We start from the raw sequence: 17932 nt of genomic DNA, 5'->3' as shown, positions 1-17932 counted from the left end.
AAAATAAAAATAGAATTCCTTGTAGGTTACACCATGTTAATTCCGGGACTGTCCATCCAGTGTAATAACCAGGATAAGAACCATAATTTGATACTTTCATATGTACCATTATCAATTGGGCAGCCCATTTTCCGGGACCCTTCCCACGTCATAACAACCCCCAAAAGCAAGCACACTGCCCAGCTCCTCCCTTTGACTGTAAGGTCAAGGATGATGAGGCTGCAATTTGTCACCAGGTCGTTTCCAAAAGTACTTACAGCCATCTGAACCCCAAACATTAATCTTGGTCTTATCAGAAAACACTATACGTCTCCAGTCATCTTCTGTCTAATCTTTGTGAGCTTTAGCCCACTTTAGTCTAGCTTCCATGTGACATTTTTTGAGGAGAGGCTTTTTCTTCTTAATTTGGGTATCGAAACCCATACTGTGAAGCATTTTTACTGTACCAAAATAGCCTATCTTGTGACCAATACTGTTTAAATATGGCCATACGCTCTTTGCAGTCTTAAGTGAACCATTTACAAGCTCTCTCTTCAGGTAATTGTTTGTTGTTGAGCTTATAGTAGTCTTTTTACCAGCATGACCTCGAGTACGTTTCGGTGTATACAAGCCCTTGTGCTTGCTCAAAGTGGACATTAATACTCCTGGAACATGTTCCATGATCTCTGAGTATGATAAACCCTTTTTCAACAGCTACCGGATGCTCTCTTGCTTGCTACGAGATAAAGGATGTACCATGATATAAAGACGTATAGACTGTACGAGATGGAAGGGAAACACCGTAAAACACAGCCTTATTTATATATTTTAAGCTCCGATTAATAGCAAAAGCGTTGTTTCATAATTACATCATTTTGTAATGCTGTATTTGTGATGTCAGAAGCGGCAACGATATCATTATTATAGAATGCATTGAGTTGGAAAAATTGTTCGAATGCATATGCTTGACGCAATTTGGTCTTACTATATATGGAAATAATTCCAGACCCCTAGCGTTTTTTATGTTATATGCGAAAGCTGTCGCTTTTTAATGAGGTATCGTACGTAGCTCTATCGTATCTGACTGCAGAGATACAAAACTGTTAAGGATACATAAGATTATAGTCACTTTATTTTAGTAAAAGGAATCTCATATGATCCTAAATAATATGTTGACATAACTTTGGAATCATTTATAACATTATTCCCAGCACAGATCAATAAAAGACTTTGATTAGATTTTTATATTAGGCTTTATTCATATTAACTTCACACAGTCAAATGTATGGCGTGGTTGTAATATAGTTTATTGATAATATGAGCATGTTGAATAAGGAATGACAATTATTTACCGGATCATCATTAAGTCACGCAAACATTTATCGTAACTGAGATATTATTATTAGCCATAATATCCAATCACGGAACTAGAGGATTTTATATTCATCCGTACCGTCTCCTAAATAGTCCTACATCCAGAGTTATCTGAAACCATCCCAATAGCATAATTGACAATACAAGCTAGGAACAGGCTAAACTAATAATTAGAAATAGTAATCATCTATTCTGTCGAATTGATCATAAATCTGTCCTAATTCTTTATCCGTATCATGTCTATAAATACTCTCACTTTTTACATGTAGAATTAATCATATTCAATCTTAGTTATCTTAACTTAATAAAGAGATACCAAGTTCTAACAGTATTTCTTTATCTTTGTTGTTATACTACTTTTACCTAAAACCCCCTATCCTAAGCAAAAACAAAACGTATAAAATTGCAAAACATTCGAACAATTATTCCAACAACTGTATTTTGAACACTGCGCTTCGTGATAGTATGAAGTACTACAATTTCGACTGGTCCAACATTTACTTTTAGCATGACAATGACCCAAAGCACAAGGCATAATTTACAATGGCTTAGCTATGTAGTAACCTAGAGAGCTATATTAACGATTGGCCAGCTTAGAGCCCGGACTTAAATTCAATCGAGCACGTACGGCATCCATTGAAGTTGCAGCTCAATTATTACGAACGCAGAGCAAAGGACACAGATGTGCTTTGGGAACGAGTTGAGGAAATATGAATTGACTTCAATAAATAACTTCGCCAAAGGCACGTAGATAACATTTCGGAAAGAACTCAAGAGATTATTAATAGAAAAGGAGGACCAACTAAATATTAATAAATAAGTTTATTCCGTTAAAATTTTCATTTTTTCAAATTTTCAAATTGCGCGCTCCTTACTTCCTTCAATACTTGTCCAATAGGGCTTAAACTCTTTCAAATTTTGCACGACATATAGGAAATTTACTATGTGGGAACAGAGGCAGTTTGTGCCATTGTAACAGGATGTGCGCTACAAAAACCGAGAAAAATGGATTCCTTGCAGCATTTTTTTGACCTACTGTACAATGTGATGATTGGATTGTGTAAGGTTTTTGTAGTATAAATAGGTTTGTACTGAATAAGTCTTGATATAAGATCAAAGGTTTTGATTCCAAAAAGAGTAATAAATTGAATATAAGCTCGCTTGTAATAAGTGACCGCCAGATCTTGTTAAGTAGATCAAACTGTTTTGAGTAAAGTAAAATAAAAAGATAATATAATAGGGATTACAATGAAGTGTATATGCTTCAAAGGACTTCTTGTTCTTGATGTTAAGTAAAATAAAAGAAAAATAAAAGAAATTTACTTTGAATGATATTTATTTGAAATAATCAAAAAGTAATATGAAGTAAGTAGAAACAAGGTTATGTAGAAACAAAAGTAAGTAAGAACAAAAGTAAGTAAGAACAAAAGTAAGTAAAAAGTATAAGAAATATTGAAGTTATTTATATGTTTTTGGTTTTTCTGATTATATGCTGTTTTTGATGATTTTATGGATATTCTATATTTTTTTGTATTTTTCTGGATTTATCTGTATTCATACGTATTTGTTTGTATGTTCCTGGATTTAAACTAATTGGCGAGAGAAAAGTCGAATGCTGCCAAAGTTTGCTGCATTGTGTTACAACAAGTATTGTCATAATTCATGAGTCATGTTGATATTGAATATAAACAACTCTCTTGTGAGTCATAGCTTTGTAATTTTCTTTAATATATTGCTTGTTTGCGGGTTTAGGTTTTTAAGTATGTAAGTTTTGTCGATAGTGACCACCAGATCTTGTTAATAGTAGATCAAACTTGTTAGAATAGGTTAAACTCTTGAGGTTTAGGAATAGGTTTACAATGAAGATTATTGACTTCAAGGGACTTCAGTATTTAAAATAGAACACAGACCAAAGGGTTTCAATTGAACGCTTGATGGATTTATTGTTTTATAAAATAAAGAAAATATAAAAAGAATATAAAATTCAAAAGTAAAGTGAAGTGAAGTGAAGTAAAAAATAGGGATAAGATATAAGGGTATTTATATGTTTTTGGTTTTTATAATTTTATGTTGTTTTTGGTTTTCAAGCAAAAGAGTTGATACTCCGTTTTCAAATAGGTAGTTACGCAAAAGTTCATTTTCTAACTGGCGTGGTACTAAAAAAAACTTGACTGTATATCTTTCAGCTTGTAACTTGTTGAACATGAACTTCATTAAAAGGAAAGCAACACAAATATCCATATAGAGAATAAAAAGATATGACAATAAAACATATGACACAATTTACAAGAGGAAAAAAAAATTCCGGCCTACCAGATTCGAACTAGTGACCTAAAGATGACAGACTAACTACAGTCTTCCGCTCTACCAACTGAGCTAAGGCCGGGGGATGTGGATGTAGCTCAGTTGGTAGAACATCTGACTACTATTGTGGTGGTCGCAACACTGCAAATAATGTAGGGGCTTTGACGTAGAATTTTAACAGACCTATCAATCATCAATCCGGAGATTTTATAATTTTTTTATGAGAAACCATTATATCTTGCTGTATTGCACTTTTTTTAATTTTGAAAAAAGATTTAGGTGCGAAAAAAATAAAGAAATTTATTGATATTTTTGTTTTTTTTTGTAGGGTAAGTATTCATAGAGTTATTCATGTTTTAAAAAAGCGTCTTTTTTTTTCAAATGATCTTTTTTTGGAAAGCCTGTTCCCCTCTATCGTTTAAAGACCGATGTCTTCTTTTTTTTTATTTTGCTCAGAAAAATACATATTAGGAAGGCAGTCTGTGGTTTTTAGCTTAGATCATTAGAAATGTGTAACAGAAAGTAACAAAATAGTCGTGTTTGGGAAAAAAAAAGACTTGGTTAAAAAAAAAGACTTGGTAAAAAAAAAAAGACTTGGTAAAAAAAAAGATTTGGTAAAAAAAAGTTTAAGTAAAAAACAGTTTAAGTAAAAAAACAGTTTAAGTAAAAAAAAACAGGGTCTAGCAATAGAAAGTTCATTGTTCAAATGAATACAATAATCTAAGAGCGAATATACTTTATAGAAATGCAAATACTTTTACATTATAAAAAAAGAATACGTGTATATTCTAAAAGAATAAAAAAATAAAGAAGCTCTGCTGACATTTTGTTACAAGGCAGTTATAATTAACAAATACATACAAAACTTTTTGTTTATCAAATAAATATATTGCTTTATTATTTTTTATGACAAATATTGTAAAAGAATATATGCTTTTAAGCTTATACTAGTTTATTACTTACTTTATGTTTGCACATGTGCGTAATTTGCCATTAGCCATTAGCCATTAGCCATTAAAGATGTGGGGCAATGACAACTTTCTTTACCAAAAAGAACTTTTTAGCAACAGGCAACAATATAAGTCTGTTATTCTTATAGTTTCTTTAAGTTGGAAAGAACAACTTTGCTCATGAGGTTCATGTTCGTCATCCGAATGTGTCCCATTAGGAATTTCTAATGTAAAAAAAAAGGACATTAGTTTTAGTCACTATTTTTTTTTCTTATAAACTTACATTTGGCCAGTGCTTGGTCTTTTCTTTTTATCTTCTTTAATTTTGGCATCTAGTCTATTCCATGAAACAAAACTAGGGAGAAAAAAAAAGTTATTTTACTGCCTTATTTCATTGTTTAAGCACCGACTGTTTTTGCAAATTTAGTATTCCTTTTTTATCAGGCACGTTTTTTTTTCTTCCTTATTTCTTTACAAAATACTAAATTCTTTAAAATGAACAACATGAACAACACCAAAATCGCCTGCACTTGTACCGAATGCAGCATGCATCCCGGTGGATTTAGAAGACTCACCAAAAGAACTGTTCTTAGCCATAAGCGTTTAGACAGAATCAGAGGAAGAGGTTTTAGTTTTATTTTTTTTGTATAAAGGCACTCGTGTTAATGTAAAAAAAAAAAAAAATAGAGTCTGGAAGACAATCAACCGAAGTCATGCAACAATCAGCAGCCATCCATGAAACCGAAAGTGAGCATACCACCTTTGAAGGTATATTTTCAGTCAACAAAGCATTTTATATTAGAAAGATTTTATTTATTGAAGTGTATTTTGCAACTTGTTAGACCACATGAATGTTGATGGAGAGGAGGAATTGAGCCACGAAGATCAGCTCAAGCATCTTTTGGTGCTTTACGTGGTTCTTTTCCAAGCAAAGCACCTCTCTGTGCAAGCTGGTGAAGAGTTATTAGCCTTTCTTTCTTTCTTTGTTCGTGCTCTTGGCCATGGCATGGAGATTCCAACAAAGATCTCCACAGCTCGTGCCATGGTCAACTACTCGTCTGCCAGCAGTGGTGTCTCCCGTTTTCTTGTCTGTTCCCTCTGCAGAAGCGTGTACACCATGGGAAGTTTGCATGCCCGACAATGCTCCTACGTCAGGTTTGCAAACAACCCTCACCGCCAAGAACAACCATGTGGTAATCCTCTTTATGTTGGAAGCACCGTCAAGCCTGCCCTTGAATATCCTTACAACTCAACTTTGGAAACCTTAAAGAAGTTTTTTGCTCGTCCTGCCTTCGAGTTTCAAATTGAGCAGTGGAGAAGTAGATCGGTGGAAGAGGATGTTCTTTACGACATTTATGATGGTAGAGTTTGGGGCCAGCTTGCTGACTCAAATGCTCAGCCATTTGTCAACAAAGAAAGGTCGCTGATGGTGTCGTTGAATGTGGACTGGTTCCAGCCTAGTGACGGTATGCACTACTCTTGTGGTGGTGTATACCTAACTATCAACAATCTCCCTAGAAGTTCGAGGATGAAGACTTCCAACATTATCCTCGTTGGCATGATTCCTGGTCCTGGCGAACCCACGGATGACCAAATTCAAAACTTCTTGCGGCCAATGGTGGATGAGTTGATTGTCCTGTACGATGGTGCGGTTATACCCACCTATCAATGCCCAAATGGTGTGCTTGTTCGTGTTGCTTTAATGTCAGTCAACTGTGACATACCTGCAGCACGTAAAGTAGCCGGGTTTATGGGGCAGTCAGCTCATAAGGCTTGTAACAAATGCTCAACTGTCTTTCCAAGAATCAGTACTGGCGCCAATTCATCCAAGCCTGATTTCTCCAACTTTGATGATGAGCATTGGGTAATGAGGGACAGCACCCAGCAAAGACGAGAGGCGTATGACTGGCTGAACGCGACCCATATCACCCAGCAAAAGGCATTGCAGACAAGTACGGGGAGTAAATGGAGCGAGCTTCATCGACTTTGCTATTTTGATGTGGTAAGATTGACAACTGTGGATCCAATGCACAACTTGTTCCTTGGTACACCAAAGAGGATGATTGAAGTTTGGGAAAGCCGTGGTTTGCTTACAGTAAATGATTTCAAGGCAATGGCTGATGAATCAAATTCAATTCTCATTCCTTCTCAATACTGCAAGATCCCTAGATGTATGTAACAAATATAAAAAACTTTAATTTATGTTCAAGCTAACAATTTTTTTTTTTAAAAAAAAAAGCCAAGGTTGAAAGTTCTTTCAGCAATATGAAATCTGACGAGTGGAGAACGTGGTGTGTTGTGCTTTCGCCTTTTCTCTTGAAACAAAAGCTGACAAGAGAGCACTTCGATGTTTGGATGCAGTATGTTGAAGCTGTGAAGTTGGTCACCGGCCCCTTGATTACAGTTGAAGACATAGAAATGGCGCATTCACTTTTTAAGAATTTTGGCAAGTCATGTGTTCAATTGTATGGAAACTCTATGACAACCCCCAATATGCATATGCACATGCATCTGAAGGAATGCTTTTTGGACTTTGGTCCTTCTTATGCCTTTTGGCTTTATGGTTTCGAACGCCTTAATGGTAATATAAAAAATATTAATATTAATTTCAAGACAGGCTTCGAAACAACCTATGCCATTATGTTTACACAAAATGTTCATACGCAAGACCTCATACATTCATTACATTCATTCATTAACACAAACAACGAAGATATGCTCCTATTGGTGAAATCGATAGAAGAGATAGGCGAGGTTACGAGTGACGAGAGTGGTTTAACGCCATTTGACTACTCTCGTTTCATAGACGGGCCTAGTTTATTCAATTCGACGATCACTGGTAGTGAGCCTCTACCACCATCATCCTTTCCTTTAAAATTCAACAAGAAAACAGAACTTATATGCCATGAGCATTGTGATGCTTTAAAAAATTACTATATGAACACCTATGCACCTATGATAACAAATACATACATTGATACCACCATACACTCATTCAAAAAAATCACTTTGCTTGGACAGCTTTATCAGCCAGCAAGTGCAAATTCATTATCATCATCACCATCATCATTCATTCAGGCCATTGTCGACAATCAACTGCGCATTGGTCAAATATCATATTTTTTTACTCATTCATTTGGTAACAACACTCATTACTTTGCATTTGTCAATTGGTACAGTCATGCGTCCCAACATTTCCCCTCCTTTGATGGTACTGGCATCCAAGTGTGGAAGAACCAGTATGAACCTGTGTCAAGACAAAACATACTTCCGATTCATCGCATTTACAATCCTGTTGCTGTCAAGCCTTACATTGACAATCATATTCTCACTCTCTCTCTTCCAAGAAAGATTTATATGTAGCAAATATGAAAAACAATTCAATCATTTATCATTATTTTTATCATTATCATTATTATTATTTTATATATTTTACTAAAGAATCATTCAATAGACTAGTTTTTTTTTAACAAATGTTTATTCAATTTGATAAGAGGCAACAAAACAAGAAACAAAAAAAAAAGGAAACAAAAAAGCGGATGCCTATGGCATTGGGTTCGCAGCAGCAGAGGAGGAAGGACCAGAAACAGAAGTGGGGAAGCCAAGAGCAGGGGAAGAAAAAGCCCAGGAAGGGTAGTACTCATGATCAAGTTTATCTGGGAACTCCATTTCAACATATTGTACTCTTCTTCTAATTGTTGGTGGAGCTCCCTTTTTCTTTAGTAGTTCTCTGTGCCCTTTCTGGAGCTCTTTGTGGAATTCCACTACCTGTAGGCAATTAAGGTATATTAGAAAATGAGATTTATTGATATGTCATACTTACTCTTTCACTTCTGAATGATGGCCGTTTGACAATAAACGTACGGCCATCTTCATCTTCTGGGCCATTCTCCTCATCAGAGGTCCAATCAACCGTCAAGATCTTTTCGGCAAATGGGAACCGTGCTTGGTATGCAGCTGCGTTAGCGTTGTAAGCAACCCTCCTGTTAAGGAGTTTCTATTATAAAGTATTGATGTAAGTATTATAGGCATTTTATATTACAATTTTTAAATATCAAGTACTTACTGCATTTACGCGGCTGCGGCAGGCTGACGTTGGTGTCGTCACAGCTTTCCCATTTGCCTTATCCACCATGTAATAGAACTTGCTTCTAATCATGGTGAATACTTGCGAATCAGTCAGGCCATTGAAGCGTTGGTGCTTCCTGACTTCATCGCGCAACAGATTTTTTACTTTTCTGTTGGCCTTGTCGGTGATGGACTTGAGTGTATCAAACTTGATGCCACGGCCAACCAAGTATTCACGGTAATGATCAGCTATGTGATCCTATAATGTAAGTAAGAAACAAAGTTATTAAATTGTATTTGCTAATTGATACTTTAATTTTAAACTTACACTACACTGCTTTTTGATCCTGTTGATCTCAGCCACATCAACATACTGCTGCCCTTGCTGTGGCTGTTGAACTGGGTGCTGCTGCTGCTGCTGCTGCAGTTGTTGCTGTTGCCACATTTGAGCAAAAAACTGCATTTGGGCAGCCATCATCTCTGGTGTGAGAGCAGAGGCTGCTCCAACGGCCTCTGCACCAGTATGGCTGCCAAAGCTTGCAACGGAAGCAGACACAGGGACAGGAGCGGACACGGGAACAGGAAAAGGAACAGAAGCAGAAGCAGAAGCGGAAACAGGAGCAGAAGAAAGAGAAGAAGAAGGAACAACAGTGGATGATGATCCAGCAATATTTGAAGAAACTCTTGCCCTTTTGGGGGCATTGCTGGGAACGTTGATGGGAGTGGCGACGCGTCTGGACATTTTTTAAAATAAAGTATAAAGAGGGGAAAAAAAAGAAAAACGTCCTACATTGTTTTTTTTTTATATTCTTTAGTTTAGTTTGTACTCTTTCTTTTTTTTTTTTAAAAAAAAAAAACTATTGGGGTTGAAGATGTTAAATTTAAATGAAGAATAAGTCTAACAATATATAAACAAGCTTTTTGAATATTTTAATAGCTGTTCTAATTTCAGAAATGGTGTTAGAATGAGCTTTCATGGTTATTAGATTTGACTGATGCTGAATAGTTGTAACACTAGTAAAATGAGGCTATAAAAAAAGTATTTTTTTTTCCCTTTTTTCTTTTTTTTTTTTTTTTTAAAAAAAAAAACAATCTTCATAAAAGGTAAGTTCTTCATATTATATATACTATATTCCTGCTCTAATGGTGCTTTTACTTTAGTAAAATAATATCGGTTGCTTTCTTGATGTTTGAAATGGTCTTTATAAAGTCTTTTTCCCAGGATTATCGTTGCTTCCTTTACTTGTTGGTATAAGCTTAACTAGTGTCTTTTTTTTTTCTTTTTTTTTCCTGTTCCATCTAAAGCAAGGTACTATTACTTTTACTATATACTCGATTGCTAATAGCTATTATAGATGCGTGTTGCTTCCCTTTTCTTTACTTATTGGTATAAGCTTAGCTAGCTTTGTTTTTTCTGAACCCATCTAAAGCAAGGTACTATTACTTCTATTACATAACCTATATAGCTAATAATTATCATAGATACATGCTGCTTCCTTTTTTATTTGTTGGTATAAGCTTAGCTAGTCTTCTGGCCTATCTAAAGAAAGGTACTATTACTTCTACTACGTATACTCAATAGCTAATAATTATTATAGATACGTGCTACTTTGCTTTGGCCTTTACTATTTCTTTCTCGCCCTTGCTTTGGTTCTTGAGTACTGATGTCTTTCCTTCTTTTGCTTTGAGTGCTCAAGCCCTTGAATCCTTGTGTCTTTGCATCCTTGAGCTTGGCTTTTTTTTTTTTTTTTCTCATGAGAACCTTTTGAGTTCCACGAGATTAATTGATGTATTTTTAGATTAGATGATGCTATTTTGGTGACAATAGGTAAGTCAAATAAGCTTTTAAAGCACTACAAGCAAAGAAATACTCTATATTGTTATTATTATTTTATTTAAATAAAAAAAAAGCTATTTTTATAAACCAAATCCCTATTTTTTTGTGTATATAAAGCAATATAAGTGGTTCATAAAGAAGTATATAAAGCAATATGAGTGGTCGATAAAGAAGTGTATAAGGCAATATGAGTGGTTTATAAAGAACAAAAAAACAAATAAAGCATTGATTTGAAAAGTATCATTGGTCCCCAATTTATTTCTGACGTAGAAAAGACTATGAAAAGCAGCTACCAAGATAGACGTCCTCGCACATTAAGGATTAAATCTACTTAGAACTCTGAATTATCACTCCCGTCAGTATCTGCATTAGCAAAACGCAGAATAAATAATAGAATCATAGGTCAATAAACGGTGCAGATGTTGACGTCGGCATAAATATGCATTCAATCACAGATTTTCATATCGCTGAACATAAAAGCATATACCTAACAATTAACGGTTCGCAGAGTTTGCACGATTATTTCCAGTGCAACACTGCAAATAATTGGTGATTTTCAGCATCCACAATCAGTTGGTGCATCTAATAATCAACGTTTTTGACGTCTTTGATTAAATGAAAAAAATTAACTTTCGCTGTATTGGTCATTTTCGAATTTTTGAAAAAAGATTCAGGTGCGAAAAAAATAAAGAAATTGAACAATACTTTTGTTTTTTTTGTAGCGTAAGTATTCATAAAGTTATTCATGTTTTAAAAAAGTGTCTTTTTTTTTTCAAATGGTCTTTTTTTGGAAATCCTGTTCCCTCTATCGTTGAAAGACCGATATCTTCGTTTTTTTTTATTTTTGAGGGCAAAATGCGGACATCAAAAGCATTTTGCGATTATTTTGTTCAAAAGAATACATATTAGGAAGGTAGTCTATGATTTTTAGCTTAGGTCATTACAAACGTGTTACAGAACGTAACAAAATAGTCGTGTTTGGGAAAAAAAAATCTGGTAAAAAAAAGACTAAGTTAAAAAAAAAAGAAAAGAAAAAAGTATAGCAATAAAAAGTTCATTGTTCAAATGAAAACAGTACTCTAACAACAAATATACTTTATATTTATGCAAATGCTATTACATTATAACAAAAGAATAAAAAAAAAATAAAGAAGCTCTGTTAACATTTTGTTACAAGGCAGTTATAATTAACAAATACATACAAAACTCTTTTGTTTATCAAATAAATAGATTGCTTTATTATTTTTTATGACAGATATAATAAAAGAATATATGTTTTTAAGCTTATACTAGTTCATTACTTACTTTATGTTTGTACATGGGTGTAATTTGCCATTAGCCATTAGCCATTAGAGATGTTAGCAATTGTTTTGCCAAATATGAAATAGAAGACAAAAACTACAAAAAGACGATAGTTGTGAAACTAAAGATTATATATGACTTTATTAATAAAAATATTGAGGGTATTTATACTTTTTGAATGTCTGGGTCTTTACCGCTATTTCAATTGATCGGTTAAAAGAATGATATGGAATATAAGGAAGGATAGTGGATAATCAATAGCCGCTGTCTACTTGACGAATCAAGGGACAATGAAGTAATTAAACTATTGATCTAATGATAATTATAGAATAGGATTGAACTGCCGTTGTTGTAATCAGGTTCCGATATAGTCTTTTAGAACGCTGGTAGGACAACAGGGCAAGATTGGCTATTGCAGAATTCTCACGTTTATTAATAGAGATCTGGTTAGACTATAATTCTGTAGTATCCAAGTTTATCCATGAATGTTCACTTTATTAGTTGTGTGGATACAACATTGCCCCCTTCTAGTTTGAAGCAAACGGTAAAAGGATAAGTGAAGATTCAGGAAAAAGTAATTGTCATACACAATAAGTGCGATAATGATCATAGGGCAGATAAATAGACATAGTATAATTGAGGGTAGATCGTAGTAGTAAGTTGTCATAAAAACCTGATAGTAAAAAAAAACCTTCTTTAGGAAAAATTGTCTTAGGGAAAAAGACGGTCAACTACTTAGACAATTTAACGTCTTGATCTCTTGCTTCTACTGTGATGATCACGAGTAGGAACGGTACGTTTGGGTAATCTTGCTTTCTTTGAGACAGCAGTATTATTACCTGCTTGACGACGAGCCCAATATGTTTCAATTGAAGATCGATCATCAAAACTAGAAGTAGGTTCCCAAGTGTAATCCATAGGATCATCGTATCCTTTCCAATGAACAAGGTACTGGTAATTACCTGGAGTTCCTTTGTGTTGTATAATTGCTTGAATCTCATAATGTTGGTCATCGATTGATTCTGCACTTTTATTGCTGGGTAATGCAATAAGTTTTAAGTGTGAGGTTGGTACATCTCTTGATAAGAGGTTATTTTGTTTGTCAACTAATATGTAACTGCCATTAGTTGTCATTCCACTTATATAAAAAGGACCTTCGTAATACGGATCAGTTTTGTTTTCCTTATTCACATTTTTAATCATGACTTCACTATGGAGTGGGAATGGTGTGTGAACGATTTTGTTTGTTTTCATAAAATATGCATTGTCTACATCCTGAGTTTCCTTAATGCGTTTAGCAAGAGCAGGGATAACGACTTCAGTAGCATATTTAAGTCTGTTTTCTATTGCTTTAGAATCTACAGCTTCACTTCTAAGAGTGGGTTTAATATGAGAATAATCTTTCATATCATTTGGTACTTTATTGAAGATTACTGTATATGGTCTACTCTTATGAAGTCTGGAATATTTCAGATTCATAGCATATTGGGTTGCAGGTACATATAGATCCCAATCTTCTTTTCTTCCTTGTAACTGTTTAACAATAGTCTTTTTAGCAATTCCTACAAATGCTTCATTGACTGAGTTACCAAGGGGATTAAAAGGGTTAGACACTCTCTTATCGATACCACTGTTATTAATAAGTTCAGTGACGATGGTAGCAGTAAACTCTTTTCCGTTATCACTAGCAATGACCTTAGGCCAGCCGAAAGTACAGAAGATATCAACAAGCTGTTTGGCAATAGTAAGAGCTTGTTTATCAGGAATGGCTTTCAAGATAGTAAAGCGAGAAAATAAATCAACCATGACAAGAAGGAAATTATTTCCGCTCGTAGATGTTATATTAAAAGTGCCGAGGTCCATAACCCAATGATCTAGAGGTCCGTCAGGTAGGATACTTCTAGGGGGATGATAACCTGTTTTGGCAATATTAAACATTTTACATTCGTGACACTTGGATATGACATCCTGAATATCTTGACGTAAATTAGTCCAATGGAGTTTATCACCATGAATGGTTTGTTCTATGGCTTTAATTCCATAATGGCCTAATAAGTGAGCCTTTAATATTATATCTTTTCTTTCCTCAGGAGGAGGTGTGATATAATCTTCATATTGCAAAGCGCGATGCAATAAGGGTTTTGATGATGATGATGATGTTGCAGAAGTGACTGCATATGTTTGTGTTTCATAACTTTTAGATTTTTCTTTAAAAGTTGGTTTTCTTTTTTCTTTTTCTTTACCACGGATACTGTAGATGGCAACATTGTTGACATTGTTACCCCCCTCCAGTTTATTGTCATCTGGGAATAAACGACTAAGTGCGTCTGGGATAATATTCTTAATGCCAGGACAATGAACAATATCAAAGGAATATTCGAAAATTGTTTCAAACCAAACAAGCATGGCAGCATTTGGAACAACTTGCTTCTTGATGTAAATCAAGGCTTTGTGATCAGTTGTCAAGGTAAAATGACGGTTATATAACCATTTATTATATCTCTCAAACATGAATACAATCGCTAACAACTCTCGTTTGTTTGTATGATAACGACGTTCGGTAGGAGAAAGAGATCTTGCAGCAAAGGCGTTATATTGAATGACTTGGTCGATGACTTGATAAACGACACCGCCGATACCATAAGCACTAGCATCTGTTGCGACGTAGAATGGGTACTTAAGGTTAGGAATGTGAATAACTGGGGCATTCACCAAGGCATCCTTAATGTTACGAAAACTGCATTCATGGGTTTCATTCCAAATTCCTTTTAAAGAATTAAGAGATCGTAACCGGTCAAGTGGAGCAGTCAAGCGAGAAAACATAGGTAAACTATTACGGAAATAGTTTGCAAATCCAAGAAAACTCATGACTTGTCTACCAGTTTTAGGTGTGGGCCAAGAATGTATATTTGTCAGTTTACGTTGATCAGGGATTAGAGAACCATTGTTACCAATAGTCCATCCAAGAATGTTTACACAACTTTGTGCAAAATGTGTCTTTTCAACATTAATAATTAAGTTTGCAGCAGTAAGACGTTTCAACACTTCACGGACATACTCAATATGTTGATTCATGTCACCAGAGCTGAAGACACATAGATCATCAATATAGAGTGCAGTGTAGGGAAGATCTGCGAACAAATTTGTAAGAACACGCTGTACAATGTTACCGGTACTTGTCAAGCCAAAAGGACAATGACGAAATTGATACTGCATACCAGTGAATGGATGAGTAAATGCGGTTTTAGGTCTATCAGATTCTTGGATAAGAAAACGATGAAAGCATGCTCGTATGTCGAAAGTAGTAAATATAGTAGCAGAACCCATACGTTGATGAAGATCACTGATTAGAGGTAAAGGCATTCTATCAACATTCTTCACGAGTTGGTTAAGCATACGTGGATCAATAACTGCTCTTTTCTTAGTGTATAATCCGTTAACATCCTTTTTTCCAACAAGAAAAATAGGGTTGTTGAAGCGAGTATTGGAAGGAGCAGGTTCAATGACACAATCATCCAACCAAGTTTGAATTTGGTCTTCCATGATTTTTCTGTTAGCAATAGCAATATCGGGTTGTCTTCGATAAGCAAAGGCATTGGGTTCAGTATCAAGAGTAATGATAGCACCAGGTAAATTACAATGAGAAGACATGGGGATACTCGTATTAGCATCTAACAAAGGTTGAATAGTGCTCATCAATTGCTGTCTTTCCTGTTTAGTGCCAACAGGAGTTTCATTTGGCTTATAGTCATCAGGGTTAACTGGATCAGGTATTTTAGGAATATTAGAATTTAACCAAGAAGTGGCTAATCCTGTTAAACCTATTCTTAGTTTAGGCAAAATGTCAAGTCCTAAACAAATGGGGACATCACTGCTAAAATCAAACACTTCAAATTCATATGGCAAACGGATTTGGTTATAATAAACAGTAAGATTTATTATGCCTAACCGGCTTACAATACTTGAACTATTATGTCCTAACTTGATCGATCCTGGATTAGGTGTTGGAACTAAACCAAGCGACGAACAGAACGAAGGAGACACACACGAAAAAGTTGAACCGGTATCAATCATGGCCCATGTTTTGATGTGCTCTACAATAATAGGAACATAAAGCGTATTAGTGTTTGAAGGCGCTTTAGAAAAGATGTGATGTGTAATGTACTTACAGGCCTGAGCAGCTTCAGCCACAGTAAGGGCTTCTGCAACATCAATGTCCATATCATCCGACGAATCGGGAACAGAGACAACGGGACCAGCAGCATCAGTCTTACGACCGGAAGAAGCATCACTACTACTTGTAGTAGGAGTGGCAGAAGAACCAACAGAGGCAGAAACATCGTTACCAGAAGAGGCAACGGAAGACAAGGAAGAAGCAGGGGATCGACTCATTCCGCGAAACAAATGAGAAGGCCCAGCAAGATCAGAGTCGTCAGCCGAAGAGCCAGTTGAGCGACCCTTTCCTTTGCATCGATGACCAGGACGCCAGTTGTCAGCACCACAAGAGCGGCACGGACGTCCCAAACCGGAAGGTTGGTTTCTTGGATTCCACTGAGAGGCAGCAGAACCAGAGGAGACATCAACTTGGGTAGAACCCGAAGAAGGAGAAAGAGAGGAAGATTTCTTCATAGCACGACATTCATCGTTGCTATGGGTGGTGGTCTTATGGAAGCTGCAATACTTCCTAGAAGCCTTTGGATAAGGTGCAGCACGAACAGCAGAACCAGAGACAAAAGCAGAGGATTTCTTCCGACCAGAAGAAGAGGAGTCATTGACCATGGAGGGGCCAGCAGAAGTGTGAGAAGCGTTAGCAACTCTACGTACTTTGTACAATGAATGGTACAAAGTCTTGGCCAACTTGACAACGTAGTCGACCGATTCTTTTTGCGCATCCGTACAATTGGCTAAGGACACGATCACCTTCTTGTAAATGTCGGCCTGAAGACCGATCAGAAAGCAACGAGTCAAGACACAGCGATCTTGGATCTGTGCCAAGCGACGGAGGTTGTTGAAACGTTCAACGTATTGGTCAACAGTCTCAGCAGCAGTCATGGAGATGCGTAACAACTCCGTTGTAGACGTGGCCTTTTCTTCAGCCGAACCAACACCATAATGGCCAGTAAAAGCCTTTTTGAACTGACTCCACGTATGGACATCCTCCTTTTCTTGATATTCATCAAGCCAAGTACGTTGACTAGACGACAAGCAGGGAGGGAGAAGACGAAGCCAGTGCTGATCAAGATCAAGACCATGTGCGAACATCACGTCCTGAAACTTTTTTAAGCAGTGCTTAACATCCACAGAGACAGGGGCAGATGGGTCAAAGACCGCACCCTTCCACTGCATGAGGGGTAGGTTTGGAGGTACAACATTCAAGGCTGCAGGGGCAACCTGAGGTGCACCAGTCCAAGCGGTAGGAACAGCATGGGTCATAGCTCGTTGGAGGAGATATCTAGTATGAACTAGTCTCTCTAGGTCCTTGGAGCAGGCTTCGTACTTGGCGCGCACCATGCTATCTTCCTCTGACTCAGGGGTCGTGGAAAGAAGACGAACAGACAAGTTAAGGATAACTTGGGTGGCACCGATGATGGTGGAATCCAACTCCTCAATAGAAGAGTGGATGGATGGAGCTGCGATTCTAGGCTCAAAAGAACCAGAAGAAACTGCGGACGTGGTCATTCCAGAGGACTGTGCCTCTGAAGATAAGGTAGATACATCTGACATACGACGGGCGTTATCAGGATAAGTTTTATCATTACTACTGGAAGAACCAGCAGCAGCAGAGTTAAAGTCATTTGAGTTTGACATAGTGGTAAGGTAGGTAGTAATAAAAAGAGGGTTGTTTTTAAAAATAAAGTCAATAAAGAATTCACAAAAAAAAAATGTTTTGCCAAATATGAAATAGAAGACAAAAACTACAAAAAGACGATAGTTGTGAAACTAAAGATTATATATGACTTTATTAATAAAAAATATTGAGAGTATTTATACTTTTTGAATGTCTGGGTCTTTACCGCTATTTCAGTTGATCGGTTAAAAGAATGATATGGAATATAAGGAAGGATAGTGGATAATCAATAGCCGCTGTCTACTTGACGAATCAAGGGACAATGAAGTA

The 17932-nt window shown here is 36.1% G+C and overlaps 5 protein-coding genes and 1 non-coding gene across 6 annotated transcripts; 1 reads left to right on the top strand and 5 right to left on the bottom strand.

The window, feature by feature from the left end:
- Positions 1 to 327: 327 nt before the first annotated feature.
- RO3G_07309 (uncharacterized protein) lies at positions 328 to 660 on the bottom strand (the record flags this gene model as incomplete). The annotated part of the gene is made up of 1 exon (XM_067661899.1): positions 328 to 660. One exon carries the CDS (start codon positions 658 to 660, stop codon positions 328 to 330), a length of 333 nt encoding a protein of 110 aa, XP_067518000.1.
- A 2996-nt stretch (positions 661 to 3656) lies between these two features.
- Positions 3657 to 3739, bottom strand: RO3G_19074. Its single transcript has one exon. It is a non-coding gene; the product is annotated as a tRNA-Tyr (tRNA).
- A 1082-nt stretch (positions 3740 to 4821) lies between these two features.
- On the bottom strand, positions 4822 to 5204 carry RO3G_07308 (uncharacterized protein; the record flags this gene model as incomplete). The annotated part of the gene is made up of 3 exons (XM_067661898.1): positions 4822 to 4831; positions 4891 to 4962; positions 5083 to 5204. 3 exons carry the CDS (start codon positions 5202 to 5204, stop codon positions 4822 to 4824), a joined length of 204 nt encoding a protein of 67 aa, XP_067517999.1.
- A 116-nt stretch (positions 5205 to 5320) lies between these two features.
- Positions 5321 to 6786, top strand: RO3G_07307 (uncharacterized protein; the record flags this gene model as incomplete). The annotated part of the gene is made up of 2 exons (XM_067661897.1): positions 5321 to 5375; positions 5450 to 6786. The coding sequence occupies 2 exons, from the start codon at positions 5321 to 5323 to the stop codon at positions 6784 to 6786; spliced, it is 1392 nt and encodes a 463-aa protein (XP_067517998.1).
- Positions 6787 to 8150: 1364 nt separating this feature from the next.
- On the bottom strand, positions 8151 to 9417 carry RO3G_07306 (uncharacterized protein; the record flags this gene model as incomplete). Its single annotated transcript, XM_067661896.1, has 4 exons — positions 8151 to 8375; positions 8431 to 8604; positions 8674 to 8934; positions 9004 to 9417. The coding sequence occupies 4 exons, from the start codon at positions 9415 to 9417 to the stop codon at positions 8151 to 8153; spliced, it is 1074 nt and encodes a 357-aa protein (XP_067517997.1).
- A 3141-nt stretch (positions 9418 to 12558) lies between these two features.
- RO3G_07305 (uncharacterized protein) lies at positions 12559 to 17622 on the bottom strand (the record flags this gene model as incomplete). Its single annotated transcript, XM_067661895.1, has 2 exons — positions 12559 to 15824; positions 15984 to 17622. The coding sequence occupies 2 exons, from the start codon at positions 17620 to 17622 to the stop codon at positions 12559 to 12561; spliced, it is 4905 nt and encodes a 1634-aa protein (XP_067517996.1).
- Positions 17623 to 17932: the final 310 nt, after the last annotated feature.

Source organism: Rhizopus delemar, genomic scaffold (assembly GCF_000149305.1).
Source record: "Rhizopus delemar RA 99-880 supercont3.5 genomic scaffold, whole genome shotgun sequence".
Lineage (NCBI taxonomy): Eukaryota > Fungi > Mucoromycota > Mucoromycetes > Mucorales > Rhizopodaceae > Rhizopus > Rhizopus delemar.
This window is presented reverse-complemented; position numbering and strand designations above follow the sequence as displayed.